The sequence below is a fragment of the Pieris napi genome, chromosome 16 (genome assembly GCF_905475465.1).
Source record: "Pieris napi chromosome 16, ilPieNapi1.2, whole genome shotgun sequence".
Taxonomy (NCBI): domain Eukaryota; kingdom Metazoa; phylum Arthropoda; class Insecta; order Lepidoptera; family Pieridae; genus Pieris; species Pieris napi.
In genome coordinates, this window is record NC_062249.1 from 5,614,481 (window position 1) to 5,633,969 (window position 19,489).

General features: G+C 34.6%; 2 protein-coding genes and 1 long non-coding RNA gene across 4 annotated transcripts in view; all 3 read right to left on the reverse strand.

Moving 5' to 3' along the window:
• The window catches only part of LOC125057515 (zinc finger protein 358-like), a 93,468-nt gene extending 91,006 nt beyond the window's left edge, over positions 1-2,462 (reverse strand). Inside the window, exon 1 of the mRNA XM_047661247.1 lies at positions 1,114-2,462. The gene's annotated coding sequence lies outside the window, so the exon portion shown is untranslated. The remainder of the gene's footprint in view (positions 1-1,113) is intronic.
• A 9,114-nt stretch (positions 2,463-11,576) lies between these two features.
• LOC125057480 lies at positions 11,577-14,303 on the reverse strand. 2 transcript variants are annotated; one of them, XR_007118209.1, is made up of 4 exons: positions 13,907-14,303; positions 12,904-13,141; positions 12,165-12,308; positions 11,577-11,776 (listed from the first exon to the last, which is right to left on the reverse strand). It is a non-coding gene; the product is annotated as an uncharacterized LOC125057480 (long non-coding RNA). The 2 variants fall into 2 exon arrangements; XR_007118210.1 differs by having other exon boundaries at positions 13,911-14,302.
• Positions 14,304-14,821: 518 nt separating this feature from the next.
• LOC125057349 (trypsin 5G1-like) lies at positions 14,822-18,813 on the reverse strand. Its single transcript, XM_047661002.1, has 5 exons — positions 18,664-18,813; positions 16,561-16,924; positions 15,800-16,055; positions 15,532-15,681; positions 14,822-14,999 (listed from the first exon to the last, which is right to left on the reverse strand). Exons 1-5 carry the CDS (start codon positions 18,719-18,721, stop codon positions 14,844-14,846), a joined length of 984 nt encoding a protein of 327 aa, XP_047516958.1. The 5' UTR covers positions 18,722-18,813; the 3' UTR covers positions 14,822-14,843.
• Between the last annotated feature and the right edge of the window lie 676 nt (positions 18,814-19,489).

The window sequence follows — 19,489 nt, forward strand, 5'->3', positions numbered from 1 at the left end:
ATTCATATACCAAGATGTCGAAAAACTTAGCTGATTTGGATTTTGGAATAGTTTATCTTCATAACTTCAAAATCGTTTTATAAAAGAAATGAGAATCTAGAATATTTCGTGTTCATCAAACAGCAAACTAAAAAACGATTAAAGATTAATAAAAAAGGATATAACCTAAAACGCTATTTCCGTTCAAAATGGTCGTTCAATTACAGAAACTATACGTCTAGTTGGACAGTGGCAATAGTTTACGTTTACCGTGTGAGTAAGCTTCGACTCGCTCTCATGATGAAACATCAGTAAATGTTCAAAATAAAACCTAAATGCATTAAAGATCTTTATGCAACATCATCGAAAATTTAAAACTTAATTTCATAGGTGCCATAATGAAAACCCATCAACGTTGTAAGGCACGTCATAAATTTCCCCCGTTCCTGATAGAATTTAATACAAAATCCACCGAAATCCGCCATATTGATATATACATTTTTTCCCCCCACGCCCAGCCTCCCTACATAATTGAGCGTTGTGAAAACTATCACATTGGTAAATGACGGTCCCCCTTCCTCCCGCAATTTTCCGACTACCCGCAATCAATAATTTGGCTGGGCAATGACTGCGATGACTCAGGCATGCGCATTGCACCCCCCAGAATCATCGGCAAAACCTGAACTTGACTTGACGAAAACGAAAGTTAGGCGAATGTTTCTATGCCATTCTTGGCATTGGATACTACACACGAGGTGTCGTTTACGCTTCAAGAAATTTAACTTTGACATAGAAATTCAAGGGCGGATTTTTTCGGGTTACTAGAGATGTAGGAAAGCGAGAAAGACGACACAAACGTAGAAAATTCAAATGAAGACAATAATTATATAAGTAAAGACGATAATGTATTTAAAAACTTGCTTAATGATGATGATAAAATTATGTAGGCGGATCAATTGAGTGCTAATGAAGTTGATAGCTACGCTTCGGTAGCCTTTGCGAGTGCGAGAGAGATAGAAGCTGGAGTTAATTTGGAGCCGGCTGAAATGGACGCTGATTATAAATTCGAAATTACCCACATTGCAATAACTATAAAACATAATATTAATGTAAGAGTTGAAAAATTTGACTTACCTCAAAAATATCTTCTATATAATATAGAAGTCTGCACGTAGAGTTAACTTGCTCGTAGAAAACTTCTTGCTTATGTTATCTTCCAGATTTTAGAATTATTTCTTCTTTGTATTGTCTTCATTTATTGTATATATCCGTGAATTTGTTATTATTTTAAGCCCGTACAATTTTATATAATATGTAAAATATTACAGGTATAGAAATAACAAAAACATTTAACTAAGTCTTAATATTAATTTACTTTTAATTTTGTACTATTAAAGAAATCTAGAATTGATTCAACAGGTAGGTAAACAGTTTTAATTTAGATTTTTTTGTAACTTTTTGGCGTAATTTATCTTACCCTTTTACTATTAATTTAAGGCCAATTTAAGGCACGAGAATTTGTTTTTGTTTCAATTTGTCTTCATCTTCCGTACAATCTGAATTGGACGATGAAATTGGTCGAATATTTCCAAAACTTAGTGTCCGAAAGTTTCAAGTATTACTTAGCCTTATAGTAGTCCGAGTATTTCACTAAAATTACTTTTCACTATATATATGGAGAGTCTGTATATAAAAATCAATATAACTCAATCGTAAAGTCCCCAAAATAACCAGGTTGTTTAAATGTACTTAAAGAACTGAAATGTTTAAATTCTCTTTTCTATTGTTTCTTTGTAATAACGGTTGATATAAACGTAAAACTTGTTCTATTGCGAAAAAACGTGTTTCTTTATCGTCAAATGGCTGTTGCTGTTATTTGGTTGTTTCTAATTTCTCCTTTACTATAAAATCTTGGAGTATTTCAGCTTTTTGCGCATTTAACTTAGTTTGATCTGCATTTAGAAATCCATGGTCTTCTTCGTCTTCTTCCCATGGGTTTTCTGTTTCTTCTTAAATTAATTTTGGCGGCTCCTCCTGGATGGTTGTGGATGTTAGTTCAGCCCTTTCACAACGGATCCAAGTTGACCTGCCTTTCAGTTGCCTTAACGCTAGTTTATAGTTTACAAAATGAAACCGGTGTTTCTTCTATGGTCTGTTCAAGTGTTGCTGATTACTATTGATTATGGAATCACTTAAAATCTATGATGATTATGTGAAAAAACTGAATAAAGTCTATTGCGTAAAACTATCTCTTGAATGTGTCAGCGGGCGGCGATGACTCGAACGCATGCGCGCGAATTTTCGAAAAATTTTGAAACCAAAAGATTGGTATTTGAATTTTCGATTTTTTTTATTTTAGGCCGTTAGAAATTTTTTTATTTTTGAAAGGATTTTTTTTGATGATTTTTTTGCGCGGTTAGGGTTTTTTTTCGCGTTGCGTAGGTGTTGTACACGCGTCGTCATCAGCCTCGCTGGGCACACTGTCGGAGGATTGCATCGTAGCTGCAATGGTGGAGTGCAATGATGGAATGGGTGAGGGGGTACCTTCCTGTCGACCCCATCCCAATGATCCACGTACACCTCGGAATCATCAAATAATGATTTTGTGTTTATTATAAAACTACATAGGTATATAAAGCTCGCGAGGAAGGAATTCAATTTACAAATTATTCGTTTGCTTGTGTGGGTTCGTTTAGTTTAAACTATTTGTTATTAATTTCTAGACAGGAATTATAAACTTGTGATCGGTTTAATTATTATTTCATTAAAATATGTTGGTGAACGGTTTCAAAATTACTTAATATGATTTTAAAGTTTCCATATAGACTGTTATCGTGGTCTTGATTGGTATTTTAATAATTATCTGGTCATTTTGTTTCGCAATGACGTTTATTCAAATTATTTAAAGTCTATGAAATATACAAAAATCTATAAAATCTAGTGTCACATTGAAAAATTTCATTAGCTCAAGAACAAGATATTAAATCAATTAGCTTAGTGGTCAGTAATTTAGATTATTGTTTCGAACATTATTGAAACCTAAATTGGGTGTACTACAATCATCGTCTATAATTACATATTGAGATAATCCCTATCATGAAAGGAAATATAAATTCGTAAACTTGAAGGTATGGTTATTACGCCCTTCTTTTTCTCTATAATGTGTAAAAATATCGTAGTTTTAATATGCTTGCATAGATTTTGCTTATATTAAAATCAAACCAATACGAATGAACCTTGAAGATAATGTAAATACTTTATGTATGTATACCCCAATAGGTTATATGTACTATATAATAGCGATGTTTTTCTGTCTATTTAATTAATAATAGTGTTGAGCTCGTTTTTTTGTCTATCGCAGAAATATAAAGCTTTTATTAAAGAATTTATTGATTTTTCATTGAAATTTATAATTAGAATATTGTATCATTCGAATTTATAACAGTAAGGTGTTGGTCCATCTCTTTTTATATATACAAAATTCTGAAAATATTAAGTACTTAATAACATTCACTAATTTACTACTAACTATAATATTTAATATTAAAAATGCCATATAACGGTAGAAAACTATAGTTATTTTAGCCCCTGACCTACCCTAACACATAACTAACCCTATTGTCTACGTTCCCTATATACCCCTTGTGCCGACCGCGCCTGATCACGTTAAGAACGCTTTTCCCATAGCAAGTTTTTCATTTATGCCGCAAAACCTTACGTAATCGCTGAAGACTGTTCAAGGGTTATTAGATTGAATATGGTTAGGCACGAGAGGCGTGGGTCAAAAGTTAACAGAATTGTTCGTAAGGTGTTGATTTTTTGACACATCGTGCTATTCACCTGAGACATGAAGTTACCTTAATAAGTTTTTAAGATTTTTATTCATTTTTCATAAAATACAGCCGCCACCGAGCCGGCCATTAATGGCCAACGCCATACTAAGTACTAACTTTTTATGAATTAGAATTAAATTCTTCTCATTGCATCGTGTTAGTAGAAGAGCTAATCTCATCTTAAGATTTATTCTCTTTATCGCCAATTAGACTCTAAAAATATCTGAAAAGTCGAGTAAAATAGCATCTTCGTAATATCACAACTTTGAATTTAGAATCGAAACGAGTGATTGTGCCTCAAAGGAAGCGCAAACCGATGGCTAAAAAATTCAATTGTCCCATAACCCAATGGATTTTCATATATTGCTCTCCGCCATTTTGAAAACATTAATATATACATTAACATTTTCGCTCACACAGATTTCAGAGCAATCTGGCGATTAACGTCGCGCACACAAACGATACATTATTAAATGTTCACCGGTCACGCCTCCGATGCTCATCAGCTCGAATCCTTTTAAAAAAGTCTGGCTGGAAGTGTTTCACGGTGGTACTAAACTTCTGGGTACTCTTGGCAAAAGAAAGGGCTAGCATCATCTTCTCAAGTTCACTAACAATGTCAAAATTCAAACAATCACGAATTAGACTTCTTCGTCTATGAAGGACCAACATTAGTTCATTCCTCGACTTAACACAGCATTTAAAATTGTAATTCGTTCGAGAATTCTTAATGGCGCAGTAATAATTGTTTGTTGGATTTTTTTAATAAATAGTTCTGCACATAAGATAAATAACTAATTTAAAAGTAACCTAATTTAAAAAAAAATGATATTCAAGAGAAGAAAGTATCCAATAACAACAACAAAGAGTCTCTATTAAAAGGAAGATATATACTCTGTTCTTGTGTACTATTTTATCGTTAGAATTAACGATTTTTCTTCCATTACATTACAATTTTTATAGTTCACATTTGCTTAAATATTCTTAAGTTAAAATCATGTTAATTCTAAGGTAGTTATAGGTATACCTTTACGAAAATCAAATAAGCATATCTATACTATTATTTTTATTCTAATATTATGTCGAAAGCAATTTCCGTATACTCCTCCGCTTTTAAAGCAAAGTCGAAAATGATTTTAAACTACCAAACCTACAATCATTCACGCTCGAACCACCAATCCATTGAATACAATATCCTTTAAAGCCTACAGACAAAAGCAATTTGACGGCGCATGATTGGACGAATGAATTACAAAAATGCCGGACACTGAAAAATGTCCGTCCCACCCTCGAGCCGGCGTTAATGTAATTATCGACAATTTTGTATAAAATACCATGTGTGTGTATGTATTTTATAGTGGAGGCGCCCCCCTGGGGGTGGGGGAGTCATCATGATGACTGCGCAGTTAGAGTGAGAGGGCAACAAAAATCTATCTAGGTTCTAGGTATTCTCCCCTCGACGTTTAATATGGGTAATTTTTATAGTGCTTGATGCGTCGAGCCAATATTGCGTATAAAATATTATTCTACGAGATTTATAGGTGGACATTTGTCTATATTGTATGAAAAACTATGTAAACAACTAAATATTAAACTATGTATTTGATAGTCTTATTCCGATAGATCGGTGTAACACAAAAATACCAAGTAAAGCCAGATAGAACTATCTATAGACAAGACAATGATTTTTTTGTGTTTAGAATAATATAATCCTATATTAATTTTTATTTATCGTCAATTGTTTCAGACAATTCAGTAATGTTTTCATTTGATGTTCAGTTTCAGTTGATAAAGTGAATTTTTGGAAGGATTTCAACAATTTATCTTTCATATACCTTTTTCTAATGTGTTTTAATATTTTAATAATTTCAAGCAAACCTACAGAAGAAGAACCTGGCCACTAACGAAATTATAATTGAATCACAGAAGAAAGGTATAGCAATTGCGTTACTACAGGAGCCATACATCGGCGCCAGAGGTAGGGTGAGGCAGTATAGGGGGGCTAGAGTCTACCAAAGCACCGCAAAAAACGAGGGGGTTGTAAAAGCTGCGATAGCAGTGTTTGACCACGACTTAAAAGTTGAACAGTACCCCGAACTTACCACAAACAATATTGTGGTGGTAAAAATTCACACAGGTGCGTGGGAAATGGTAGCCGTCTCTTACTACTTTGAACCTTACCCCAAACCCTTGGTGCCATACCTAGACCAACTAGTTAAAATCAAAGGCAAATTTAAACGCAACTTAATTTTTGGAGGAGATGCAAACGCAAAAAGTGTCTGGTGGGGCAGCTCAGTAATTGATGAAAGGGGAGAAGATATGGCTGCAACACTGGAGCAATTAGAAATGCAAATTTTAAATCAGGGAGACACCCCCACATATTATACCATACGAGCCAATAAACAATATACCAGTTTTATAGACGTAACGGCTTGCACATTAGATATGTTACAAAAAATTGAAAATTGGCAAGTAAATCAAAACTTAATTAGCTCTGACCACAATGCTATTACCTTTACAATAAAACAGAAAATAACAAAGAATAACACAGAATTAAAAACAACAAGGATATATTATACTAAAAAAGCTAACTGGACTAATTTTCTAGAGAAAATCGGTCAGTTACTTTTGGAAAATAGAATAAATCAACAAAACGTAGATAATATAACCGATAAAACAGAGTTAGAAGACATTATAGCAACATATATAAATATTATAACAGAAACCAGTAATGCCTGCATACCTAAAATAAAAAATAAATCACTCCCTACCATACCGTGGTGGACCAAAGAACTGGCAAACCTTAAACGGATAATGGTGACTAAAAAGCGTAGGATTCGATGCGCTGCCGCGGTTCGAAGACAGAAAGTGATAAAAGAATATCTAGAGGCTAAGGATATATATGAGAAAGAAGCAAAAAAAGCACAGATTAATAGTTGGAAAGAGTACTGTGAAAAACAGGATAAAGAAGGAGTCTGGAAGGGGATATATAAAATTATAAATAAAACCACTGAGAGGCATGAAGACCTACCGCTAAATAATCAAGGTAAAACTCTATGTTCAAGGGAGTCGGCTGAGCTACTTGCAGAGGTTTTTTATCCGCGCGATCAAGAGGAAGACGATGATCAGGAACATAAGAAAACAAGACAGCTCGCTGAAACAGTAAATGAACAGGACCATGATGACAACCATGATCCTCCATTTACTATTACTGAACTCAACATGGTGATTGGTAGCTTTGACTGCAAAAAAGCACCTGGATCAGATGGCCTCACTCTCGATATTTGTTCACGAGCTATCCTGCGGGATCCGGGAGTGTTCCTATCAATGGCAAACAAATGTCTAGAACTTGGATACTTCCCGAAACTATGGAAAGTCGCAACAGTAGTGGTTCTCAGGAAACCTGGTAAGGATGACTACACGAGTCCAAAGTCCTATAGACCAATAGGTCTTCTGCCCGTGATGGGAAAAATTCTAGAAAAGTTGCTTGTGTCTAGATTAAAATGGCATGTGATACCCAAACTAAGCCACCGTCAATACGGTTTTATGCCACAAAAGAGCACAGAAGACTCCCTCTACGACCTTGTCGGCTATATACGAGACCAACTAAATGGGAAAAAACTGATAACGATAGTTTCCTTGGACATAGAGGGCGCCTTTGACAGTGCCTGGTGGCCAATGATACGGGTTCGGCTGGCTAAATTAGGGGTCCCGATTAACCTGAGAAAGATAATAGATAGCTACCTAAAAGAAAGAAAGGTTCAGCTAAAATATGCGGGAGAGGAGGTAAATAGAAATACGTCGAAAGGATGCGTTCAGGGATCCATAGGTGGCCCTATACTCTGGAACCTACTTTTGGATCCATTGCTGCAAGAAATGGAAAAAAAGGGGTACTATTGTCAAGCCTTTGCAGACGACGTCATCATGGTGTTTGTCGGAGAATCAGCATTTGAAATAGAACGAAATGCTAATGCTGCTCTTGCCTATGTAATAGATTGGGGTACCAAAAATAGACTCAGATTTGCTCCACAAAAAACCCAAGCTATGATTATAACTAAAAAAACAAAATATGACAAACCACATTTGAAAATGGGCGGAGTGTCCGTGAAACTATCAGATGAAATAAAAATACTTGGTTTGACTCTCGATGCTAAATTGACCTTTAATAAACATATCTCCAATATATGCAGGAAAGCAACAAATATTTACAAACAATTAGCAAGGGCGGCGAGAATTGGCTGGGGTTTACACCGAGATGTAATTCATATTATTTATACAGCAGTCATCGAGCCGATAATCTTATATGCGGCAGCAGTCTGGGCTCCAGCCACTAAAAAGCTAGGAATTAGGAAGCAATTAAATTCAGTACAACGAAGCTTCGCGCTGAAGCTCTGCAGAGCTTACCGAACCGTATCACTGAATGCCAGCTTGATCCTCGCTGGACTATTGCCCTTAGACCTTAGAATCCAGGAGGCCGCTGTGCTATACGAAGCAAAGAGAGGATTATTTCAGTCTGAATTGGAAGGTGACCTGGAGCAAAGAGTATCGTGGATGAATATTCCTCACCCCTCCAAAGAACCTGATATCAAATTTATAGCCTATAGAGAACAAGAGCGTCCTAGAACAGATGCACCGGCAGTAAAGATATATACGGACGGAAGTAAAGTAGACGAATTGGTCGGTGCCAGCGTTTCCTTATGGAAAAATGGTGCCGAATTCGAGACTTTTAAATTGAAACTATCTTCATGCTGTTCCGTGTATCAAGCTGAACTGGTGGCTCTTCTTAAAGCGACTCAAAGGATCCTTTGTCACCCAGAAACAACCTACGGCGTATATAGTGACTCCCGAAGTGCACTCGAAAGTGTTGCGGGTGGTCGCTCTTTCAATCCCCTTGTAGTTGAAATTCGTAAGAACATAAATAAAGCGCATTTACTCAACAAAAAAATTGATATTTTTTGGGTTAAAGCGCATTCGGGCATGGAGGGGAATGAAAGAGCAGACCAACTAGCAAAGGAAGCTGCGCATCTAGAAGAGGCGCCCGTGTACAATAGATTTCCCATATCGCATTTGAAGAACTGTCTACGTGGAAACACGATAGAAAAATGGAATCACAGATATCGAGACGGTGAAACAGCTGCAATAACCAAGTTATTCCTTCCAAATGTTGCTTCGGCCTTTTCGATAATTAAACAAATAAAACCAACGGGATTGATTACTCAGATGTTGACAGGTCACGGTGGCTTCTTGTCGTATCTTCACAGGTTCAGGGTTAGACAAAGTGCTGCCTGTCCTTGCGACGATGCAGCTGAAGAGACAGTGTTGCATGTTCTGACCGACTGTCCCATGTATGGATACGACAGGTATAACGCTGAGCAAGCTATGGGCATGAGGGTAACGGAGACGAGTTTGAAGGGAATAATGCTCAATGTTAGGTTGAGGGGCATCTTTTTGGGATTTGCTGTGAGGGTCATGCAGGGGGTTGTCAAAAGAAATAGGTAGTAGTAGAGTAGTAATATGGTAATAGAAAGTAAACATTCGGGTTACCAATACATTTATGTAAGCTTTTTAACACCTCCGACGACTATATAGTCGGGGAATAATCTGGAAACGTTTAAAAAAAAAAAAAAAAAAAAAAAAAATGTGTTTTAATAATAAATTTAAAAACAGGTAGGAGTCTTTTGTGTTTAAGAAGCGTTGATTTTGTGCCGTGAAGTTCCTCACGATGGTTTCCTTTGCAAGCAAGTGTTAATTGCGCACATTGAAGGAATAAGCCCTTGGTTCAACGCACGACTTCAGGGTTCAAAATCGCTCGCTCAAACACTAGACTAACACTGTTCTAGAAGCCTATGAACTTTGCTTATGGTATAGCTTGGTAAGTGACAAGATTGTTTAAAATCAGACGAGTGTTTACGATGAATAATCAAATGTTTCTTCTCTTTAATCTATACTAATATTATAAAGAGGAAAGATTTGATTTTTTGTTTGTTTGAAATGAATAGGCTCCGAAACTACTGGACCGATTTCAACAATTCTTTCACCGTTGGCAAGCTACACTATTCCCGAGTGACATAGCGACATGTTTCATTTTCAAAAAAATTAGGGATGCTTTCTAAAACTTGAATAATCTAACCCAAGGTGTAAAAAATAAACAAAAAACTTCCTTCAATCGCGTGCGCTGCGAAAACTATTAATGATAGAACAAAATGATGTATTACAATTTTTCAGGACACATCACTATCTATAAAAAATGTGACAGCATGTCTCTATCTTTTATAGTTACTTCACAATAAGCGTCCTTTTTTTTATTAAAATACCACCGCTAGAAAAGGCTCTTTATTCGTACCTAGGTTTCCTTATCAAAATAAATACCAACGTTTCACATGAGCTACAATTTAATGGCATAACCACCAAAAAACCATGGTGGATTGGTGTTCTCCTGCCGTTTCTCTTGAATAGTTTACTACTATGTAATATAACAAAAATCTTAGCCACAGCAACGCTTGGCCGAGTCTACTAGTATCTGAATATAGGTAAAGTTGCCTTGTAGCTTCGACTGAGTTCTGTGCTATATTCAAAATGTACTATATATAATAAATATACATATATATGTCTAAATAAAATTAGCGCTACAACCTTTCTAACCTTTTTCTTCCAAATCTCTGATATGATTTCTGATTGATTTCTGTTTCTGTTTCGTGTCCGTTTATTGTGTAGGCAAGTAGAGATCAGCCCTCGACTGCCTCACGCCTTTTTGGGTCTAATGCCGGTTTCCTCACGATGTTATCCTGATTCGTCTAAACTCAGCGTTATAATGAAGATGTAAAATAATATTTTAGCAAGGTATAAACCGAACAGGGGTTTCACCAGTTTTGCTTTATTTTTTTAGAAGGCATTTAAATTTAAAATTGCAAGAAACTCTGTGCAGTAGTTTTTGAGTATATCGTGTTCTGACCGACAGACAGAGGACATAATATTTACTATGTAATATAAAAGACATATACTGCTTAAATTTTGGTAGACTGTATTTCGAGAGCTAATGCATATTTCTCTCATCGTCAAGGCAATGTTCGTAAGAAACGTTTCTGTTCGACCATTTTTTACGAATTACTTTGCAAATCCTATTAATATATTGTAACCTATCACACTTACAAAATGACGACTCATTGGTCTAGTGGTTAGTACCCCTGACTGCGAATCCATGCGTCCTGGGTTTGATCCCCGGCTGAGAGGAACATCGATGTGATGAGCATTTGGTGTTTAAATATGTATTTATATGTCTATCTATCTAAAAAAAAAAGCATGTCGTTGTCTAATGGATAAAGATTTTTCAACCGCAAAAACCTTATATAAAATTCTAAGTCTCATCAAAACTAATCTCAAAGTAATGATAGGGACAATTATTAAACTGTATCCTTAATAAAGATGTCTTTGTCCTAAGCGCGACAAACAGTCCCTTGTTTCTGTTTCGGTGCAGAGGAATCAGTCCCACATAGTCCTGGAATGTGTGCCTGTGGCTTCTCAACGAACAGAAATCCTCGGAGCAGTGAGGTCGAAGCCTGCGAATGCCCAGAAACTTCTGAGCTTTTGGAAGAAGCTAGGCTTAATTAGCCAGGACAACGGACCAAATGAGTAAGTGAGTAAATTAAGTCCACACTACACTAGTTCACATTATCTAAAACAATGATATATTATTACAATATTATTTATTATTTAACATCATAATTTATAGCACTCTGTTTTCAACAACAAAGACGAATTGTGGCAAAGCTTTAATGGCACCGTTTTTTCTCTGGCATTCAATTTCAATTAATGATGGAAATTCCAGTGAATCTGCGAATCCACAAGCGAATATTTGTATGTGATAAATTGATGTAAACGCCTGGCGTATTTCTTCCGCAACCGTATCCAAAACTTGAAATTCCGATCAATTGGCCATAAGATACCGCAGCACCACCACTGTCTCCCTTAAAGTACACAATAGTATAGTTCTATTAAGATACCTATGTTTGGCAATCCTTGTTTCTAGTATGCTACGCCACCTACTAAGTCCTCTTGGGAATCTATTCAAACGTAAAGTGCAGGAATAATTGTATGAAACTACAAACTATCATATTATATGTAATTGTTATTTTCCATAGTTTCCATACTTATTTATTGATCAATGAGCTTTTAAGTATGAAAACGCAACCTTTGTATTTCAAATGAAAACTTTTATGATGAGATAACATAACGTGGATGAACTCTTTCTTAATTATTGTTTAGTTTGATACAGGGTTCAATGACCGCTTCCTTCGTGAAAAACAAATTAACCTTTAACATGTAAGATTTAATATTAATTGATTTCAAACTGACTTGACAAGCATCTCCGTCTTCAGCGCCAGCACAAAACATTGTGTTTGTCAATGTATTGTTATAGAAGGAATTCTGAATTTTTTGACACTCCTCTAACGGTATAATCTCGATCTTCACTTGTTTTAGAATATCGTTATAATCCCCCTGTAATAATAATCAGCTCACCTCAATTGATTAAATTAAAAAGATAGAATAGTAGTAGTCTACTCTACGACTCTACTCGTAGTACACTCAATTTAATCTATATATATAAAAATTAAACCCGTTTTCCGTTGTCACAACATAACATGAAAACGGCTTGACTGATTTGTCTGATTTTTTTTAATAATATTCCTTGAAGTACGAGGATGGTTCTTACGGAGAGAAAAATAAAAAAAAATTGAGTGAAAAAGTCTAAAAACAACACTTTTCTATATTCCCATTCAAAATATTCGTAATAATATTTAAAGGCAATTTGAACTTTAATACCATATCATAAAGTTCAAGTGTTAGTGGAGGGGTTCCGGGAAGGTAAATTTTTATTTTTTGACATAATGTATTTGTTGTATTATCAACTTTCTTTTTTTATCTTACTAGCTAGACCGGTGTCCCGAATAGCAGAATAAGTATTAAAAAAAATAAAGAACCGACTGTTAGGCGGTACGATGTTCGCCAGGCCAGCTAGTTACTATTTATAAAAAGTCCATTAAAATTTTTAGAAAACCGGAAATATCAACAACATATAAAGTCATAGCTTTACCTTTTCCTTCGAATACCCCCAACCACTGACAGAAACGTCGCTCCCACATACTCCATGACTAATTCTAATAGACCCTACTTTCCTTCCGAAATGTAACTCTCGAAATAGTTCTAAAAGCTGCACGTCATAGTCGAATTCATGACGACGACCATACAACGGATGAACGAAGTGAGATTTGACGTTGGTTTTGGAAGATTTAAGTCGAAACTTACTTCCAGTCCTTATGAAATCTCTTTCTCTGAAATTATTTTAGATGTTAATAAAAGTCCAGAAACACTGTAACAGTAGGGTCCAGATTGATATTTCTCTTAAGCTGACTCTTACTTAAACGAGACAATAACATACTCCCAAAATATCTTTACTGTGCGAGCAGTATCATGCGCACATACAAAAATAAATTTGTTATTCCCTGGGAATAAATGCATGACCTCAGAGATGCAAGCCCTACGCTTAATGACTTGGCTAATACTGCTGTATTACAAAAATATTCAGTTTAAATTGTTTAGTATCAATAAGTGCCTAAAAGATTATAGGAGCAATTTTTCAGAGCGTTGTTTTCCTCAGTTTTAAGGAAATAAACTTTTACTTAACAGCTAATTTCATTCAATGAAGTCTAATTACCTATTCACATTTTTAAGTAATATTAAACTTCTCGAATGACCGAGTAAACTTTATTTGATTAAACAAACATTTTCGATTTTTTAACTATTAGAAATTATTCCTTTCAGCTCTTAATTGCTAGATTCATTTCCAGATATAGAAAAATGTTTGCAACATTTCGTTGGACAGGGTTGCAGGTCTTAGTCACGCAATAATCTATGGACCATTATCAACGGGCAAAAGTAACGACCAAAGTATGTTGATCCGCCATTTGTATCTGTTAACTGAAAACAATGTTTCGACAGAGATATGAATCCAATACTTTCAGGTTAGTAACCACATTACTACTGAGCACCGGCGGTGTTGTAATGACTTAGAATATTCTAGTAAAAAAAATAACTACCCACAATGTGCACTAGTCAGCAACCATTTCACATGTATTATAACAGCACCACAAATATCACCATAATTTGCTTGATATGGAGCCCTGTCTATGGTAATTTTTTGACCTCCTAAAATACTGTTTTGAAATAATAAAATGCGTTTAAGAATTAGAAATAAAGACTAGTGACTAAGTACTCGTGCGATGACAGATTGGTCAAGATCTATATGGCCATTCCATATGGGAAAAAAACTGGGAAGATGAAATAAAATATTAGCTGGGAAAGAACGGAAAATAGTAGCGAAGATGAGAGGCAAATGGAAGAATTTGGACGAGGCCTTCACTCCTTTGGAGGTCTGATATTAAATACAATAATAACATTAACTTAATTTAATCCTTATAACACTCGAATTTAGGCTATTTTTATTTTATTTTATTTTTACTCGTGCCAAACTAAACACGTTTAAAACCGCTGAACTGATTTCAATCAAACGTATGTTCTACACTGGCTTCGTCCTGCGACTCTCATCCCTGAGGTATAAAAGGTTGTAAAGACACTGTCTACGTACCATGTATAAAATACATATTATTTTGTATAAAAAAACAATTTGAGTATAATACTAAAATTATTTACTACATATGAAATTTTTATCAAAATAACTAACCAATGCACTGCTACCATACGAAGTACGAAAATAACTTTTGTTAACATTTGTGATAGCAAACACATAAAACGGACTGCAATTTTCCAATAAATACCCATTTTCTCCACCAACACGTGTATAATAAAAATATAAGAGTGAATTTAAAAAGTAGACAGTATAATAAACATGATCAAAAAAGTTTAAAAATTTTGAAAATATCAACATGGTCTATTTGCTTTTGATTAGAACATACGCACAAACTAAAAGCAAAGTACAAATTTAAATAATTATAAAATTAAAAATACAAGACATATTTAATCGAAATCGAGTCGTGTTATTTCTTTCATCCAATGTCGTACTTTCGCCACTTTGCTGTAGACGCCAAAGGATCCTGGAGTCGCGCAACCATAACCAAAAGATACCATGCCCAGTAATTTGTCATCGTGAACTGCTGGACCACCAGAATCACCCTGTATGTACATTAAATAAATATATATAATATTATCTTTACACAAGTACAACACATCAAATAAAATCCTTGCTGTCTCTAGCTGAAGACGATAACTGCGTAAGCGCTTATGAGCCTTGCGATTCTGTTACTCACTTTTCGAAATAATAAACAATAACCTACAAGCCTGCTTTACGACTGATTTGAGGTCGCGCTCAAACCGCTGCTGCGAAAACCGCTGTGTGTACGTTCGAAAAGTGAGTTACAGAATCGCAAGGCTGCACCCAAAAACTGTTGTCACGTAAATAATGTAATAAGTCTGCTTTTATATTTGTTAAAGAAGTTACATTTATATATTATATGTACTAAGACTATAAAGGATGGTAATCGTAGATGTTCGAGTTATGAACTGATTCTGGAGCTAACTTCAGAGTGTTGTTTTTTTTGACACTGTACGAGTGTCAGTTTTTTGTGACGGTGTGCGCACTCATCGTAAAAAATTACTCTCATCATTTTTCCCTATCGCGCTAAAATAAGTCTTTAAAAAAAAATACCTGACAAGCATCTTTCTTGCCTTCTGTAAATCCAGCACAAAACATTCTAGAAGTTAAAGAACCTCGGAAGTACGGGAATGGGACGTGTTGGCAATTTTCCTTTGAAATAATTGGTACTCGCACTGCACGCAGCACATTTGAATATGGACCCTAAAATAATATACAGTTCAAACATAGTTGTTAAAGATTACAAAAAAATATTAATATTCACATGAACATAAAAATGTAGTGGACTCATTAATTCAAAGCAAATGTTTTATGGACTTACATTCTCCTCTGTATTTCCCCAGCCCGTGACGGTGACCACTTTACCAATCACCATGTCCTCTATATGGGCTACTTTTATTGGCTGAACGTTTTCATCAAATTTAAGAGGCTCAGATAGTTCAAGAAGCTGGAAGTCGAAATCGAAAGGATGTTCTTTGGATTTTGCTCCCCATAATGGATGTATGTAGTTACGCTTGATTGGTACTTTCTTGCCTTTGTTCAGATATTTTGATCCAACTCGAATGTACGGTTTTTTCCTAGGAACAGAAAGCGTAAAATGTATAAATTGAGTACAGGGACATAGTTAATAACAATTGCGAAACCTAATCTCGACAGACCCTTGAGACTTCAAACATTATTTTAAGATAAAGTCATCTCCAAAGATGGTTTTAATCGAGTAAGTAATGGTATTAAATATAGAAGATATGACGGCTCATTGGTCTAGTGGTTAGTACCCCTGACTGCGAATCCATGGGTCCCGGGTTCGATCCTCGGCTGAGACAAACATCGATGTGATGAGCATTTGGTGTTGTGCTTAAGTCTTGGGTGTTTAAATATGTATTTATATGTCTATCTATCTATAATATGTATGAATATCCGTTGCCTAGTACCCATAACACAAGCTTCACCAGCTTAGCACGGGACTAGGTCAATTGGTGTGAATTGTCCAATTAAAAAAATATATATATGTCAACATTGCGAAGGTGGTTTATGTATGCCTCTTGCTATCCTAATGCCTAATCCTAATCCTTCATTACTTACCCACAATGTCCAGCTGTTAAAACCCATCGCTTGTCAATAATAGCGCCGCCACAATTCGTTCCATACGCGGCGTGATAGGGATACAAATTTATATCTACTTCAAACCCACCAACAATTTTATTATCTCCATATAAGTTATCGAATCCATTGTGTATTCGTTGAACTAGTTCCCTTGTATACAAATCTTTATCTTTACTAAAATCAAAATTGTCTATATCTGGAAGTTCTGTTGGTTCGTCATAGTTTTCCAAATCGAGTTTAAGTAGATCCTCATTTTTATTGTGTATCATTGGGATTCTAAGTATTTCTGCTGGTTGTTTTGTGTTTCTTATTTTGGGAATTGGTATTACTAGGAGGTCATATTCTGTAATACAATAAAATTTATTAAACTCTGATGTATTACACAGACACATTTTGTTAAGACATAAAAAGTGTATTAGTAGTATTGTCTTTTATTAACATAACTTTTACACATTAAAAAAAAAACACTTTTTAACGGATTTAAGTTATGTTATGTAAGCTATGTATGAAAAAGACAAGCAATCCGCGAAAATAGAGGACATCGTGAGTCATTTCTGCAAAAAACCTTCATCTTTTAGTCGATGTCAACTCCGGGGAAATAAATACAGATAATATAACTTTTTCTACAGCTGTGATACTTTTTGGCATTCAACACCTTTTGGCTTCAGTCACCGTGACCATATACGCTGTAAAGCACGCGAAACGTCGGGAAAAATTTAAAATTATGTAAAATAATTATAAGTTTATAATAATACATTCCGTTCAATCCGTTAAAAAAGTGTTTTCTTTAAAAGTGTAATTGTATTTATTATGTCAGTTAAATACTTAGTAAATTAAGACAATATCTCTTTTTCACACCGATAAAATGGCTGGTATATTCATATTGAGTTGTAATATTTTCTCCTCATTTAAAAAAAAATAATTAGTCTCTGAGCCCCGTTTTAACAAAACTACTTTTATCATAATAACGTATTTTTATAACGTATTTAACAGAAAAAGATAGTGTATAGTAAGATTGTTTGATCAAGCATTAATGAGCAGTGTTGGCCTAGTGGTTTCAACGTTCGACTTTCATCCCTGGGTCATTTCGATCCCCGGCTGTATTTTATAAAAAAACTTGGCGATTAAAAACAGTGGCGGAGAGTTTATTGCCAGTTCGTCTCTGCCGTTCTACGCTCTTGATTTGGGAACTGGCAGTAAATGTAAAATTAGAAGCATTTAATATACAGAGTGGTCAAAAAGTCGTAGATCAAACGCAAATAGGGGATAGATGAGGACATCAGCTGCAAAACATTGTTTTACGGGAGGTCTCTAAGCTCAACCCCTGCAGAGTTATAATTTATTTTGCGTTTTATAAGAAATTTTTTTTTACTACTTCTTGTCAAAATTCGAAAAAAACTACATCCTGCATATTTTTCATAATATCCACTAGATTGGTACTGATGAGTTCTTGCGTTAGACATACTATTTATAGTTGTTTATTGAGTGTATTTAAGATAATATTAAGTTATACGATATAATTTTTTTTCAAATGAAAACTTTTTATTTACTTTGGATCCCACTGTTAAAATATAATAAATTGTAACTCTGCAGGGGTTGAGCTTAGAGACCTCCCGTAGAAATTTTTTTTCCAGCTGATGACCTCGTCTATCCCCTATTTGCGTTTGATCTACTTACTTGCGATACTTTTTGGACATCCTGTATATTGCTTTTTTGACGTTCATAAGTGCATTGTGCTACCTATATGAATAAATGATTTTTGATTTTGATTTTGCACCAATGGACTTTCTGTCTATGTGCGCATTTAATACTTGCACGGTTAAGGAAAATATAGTAAGAAAACCGGCATGGCTTAGACTTAAAAAGTAGACGGTGTTTGTATGGCACAGAAAGTCGATCACCTACTTGCCTATGATCACGGAACAGATACAGAAAACTGAGGCCCAGACCTAAAAAAGTTGTTGCGTCATCGTACATGTTAATTAACGAAAAAAAAATTTCACATGCTTTATTAGTATTTAGACGACCATATTATGTATGTCAATTCGCAAATTAAAGTAAAGTATTTCAAATATATTTTACCTTTTAACCTCACAGATTCGGTACATAGTAAAAAACCAATTAAAAAATATCTGATCATACTTCCACGCGTGGTACAAAACTACGAGATTATTTACTTTGATCAATTTCATTTCGTCGTAGTAATTTACCGTGAAATTAACAATTTGTTAAGACAAAACGTACAGAGACTTTGTGATTGCAAGGAAAATCACGGATTTTTCCATTGGCAAGGAAATGCGTTTTCGATGTGTGGTACCAAATGTCTTATCACTTAATGGTCAATGATTGCACGTGTAGGTATACGTATGTGTAGTGAATTTAATTAATATTGTAAACTTTTCAGCTATTGCCGACATTATTATTTTTTATTGAAATATTAAAGGAACATAACGATATATTTTTTATTTTATTTCTTGTCTCTTTTATAATTGTCTTAACTTACGTAGTAATAATAATAATATTTTCTTATATTCAAACTAGTTATAAAAATCTCATAATCTTTCGTCTAGATATCATCATTAATTCAGATCATTGCACAGTCATATTTAATTTAAGGTATATAGTTTTGTTTCGTGGTTAAAATTTAACTATTTACACAAACTCAAAAACTTTATTCATACAGGAAACCAAGTAATATTATGAATAAGTGGAAACATGATAATTTATATTAATTTAATATTGTTAGTGTTTGTATCAGTGACATCTCTTTGCTATTTTATGAAGTTTTAATTATATTTGATTTCGATCAGCGCCACCTATTGGATATAATATTCTGTATAAACTTGACGATAATCATAATATGCTTATTGCATTAAGTACATAATAAAACATAAAATCAACAATTCAA

Bases quoted from the DNA above. Each gene is read 5' to 3' on its own strand.
- LOC125057349 (XM_047661002.1), bottom strand. From the start codon at position 18,721: ATGATCAGATATTTTTTAATTGGTTTTTTACTATGTACCGAATCTGTG. The intron at 16,056-16,560 runs GTAAGTAATGAA...TTCTGTTCCTAG, and splicing joins TTAACAGCTGGACATTGTGG to GAAAAAACCGTACATTCGAG. The intron at 15,682-15,799 runs GTAAGTCCATAA...ATATTATTTTAG, and splicing joins GGGGAAATACAGAGGAGAAT to GGTCCATATTCAAATGTGCT.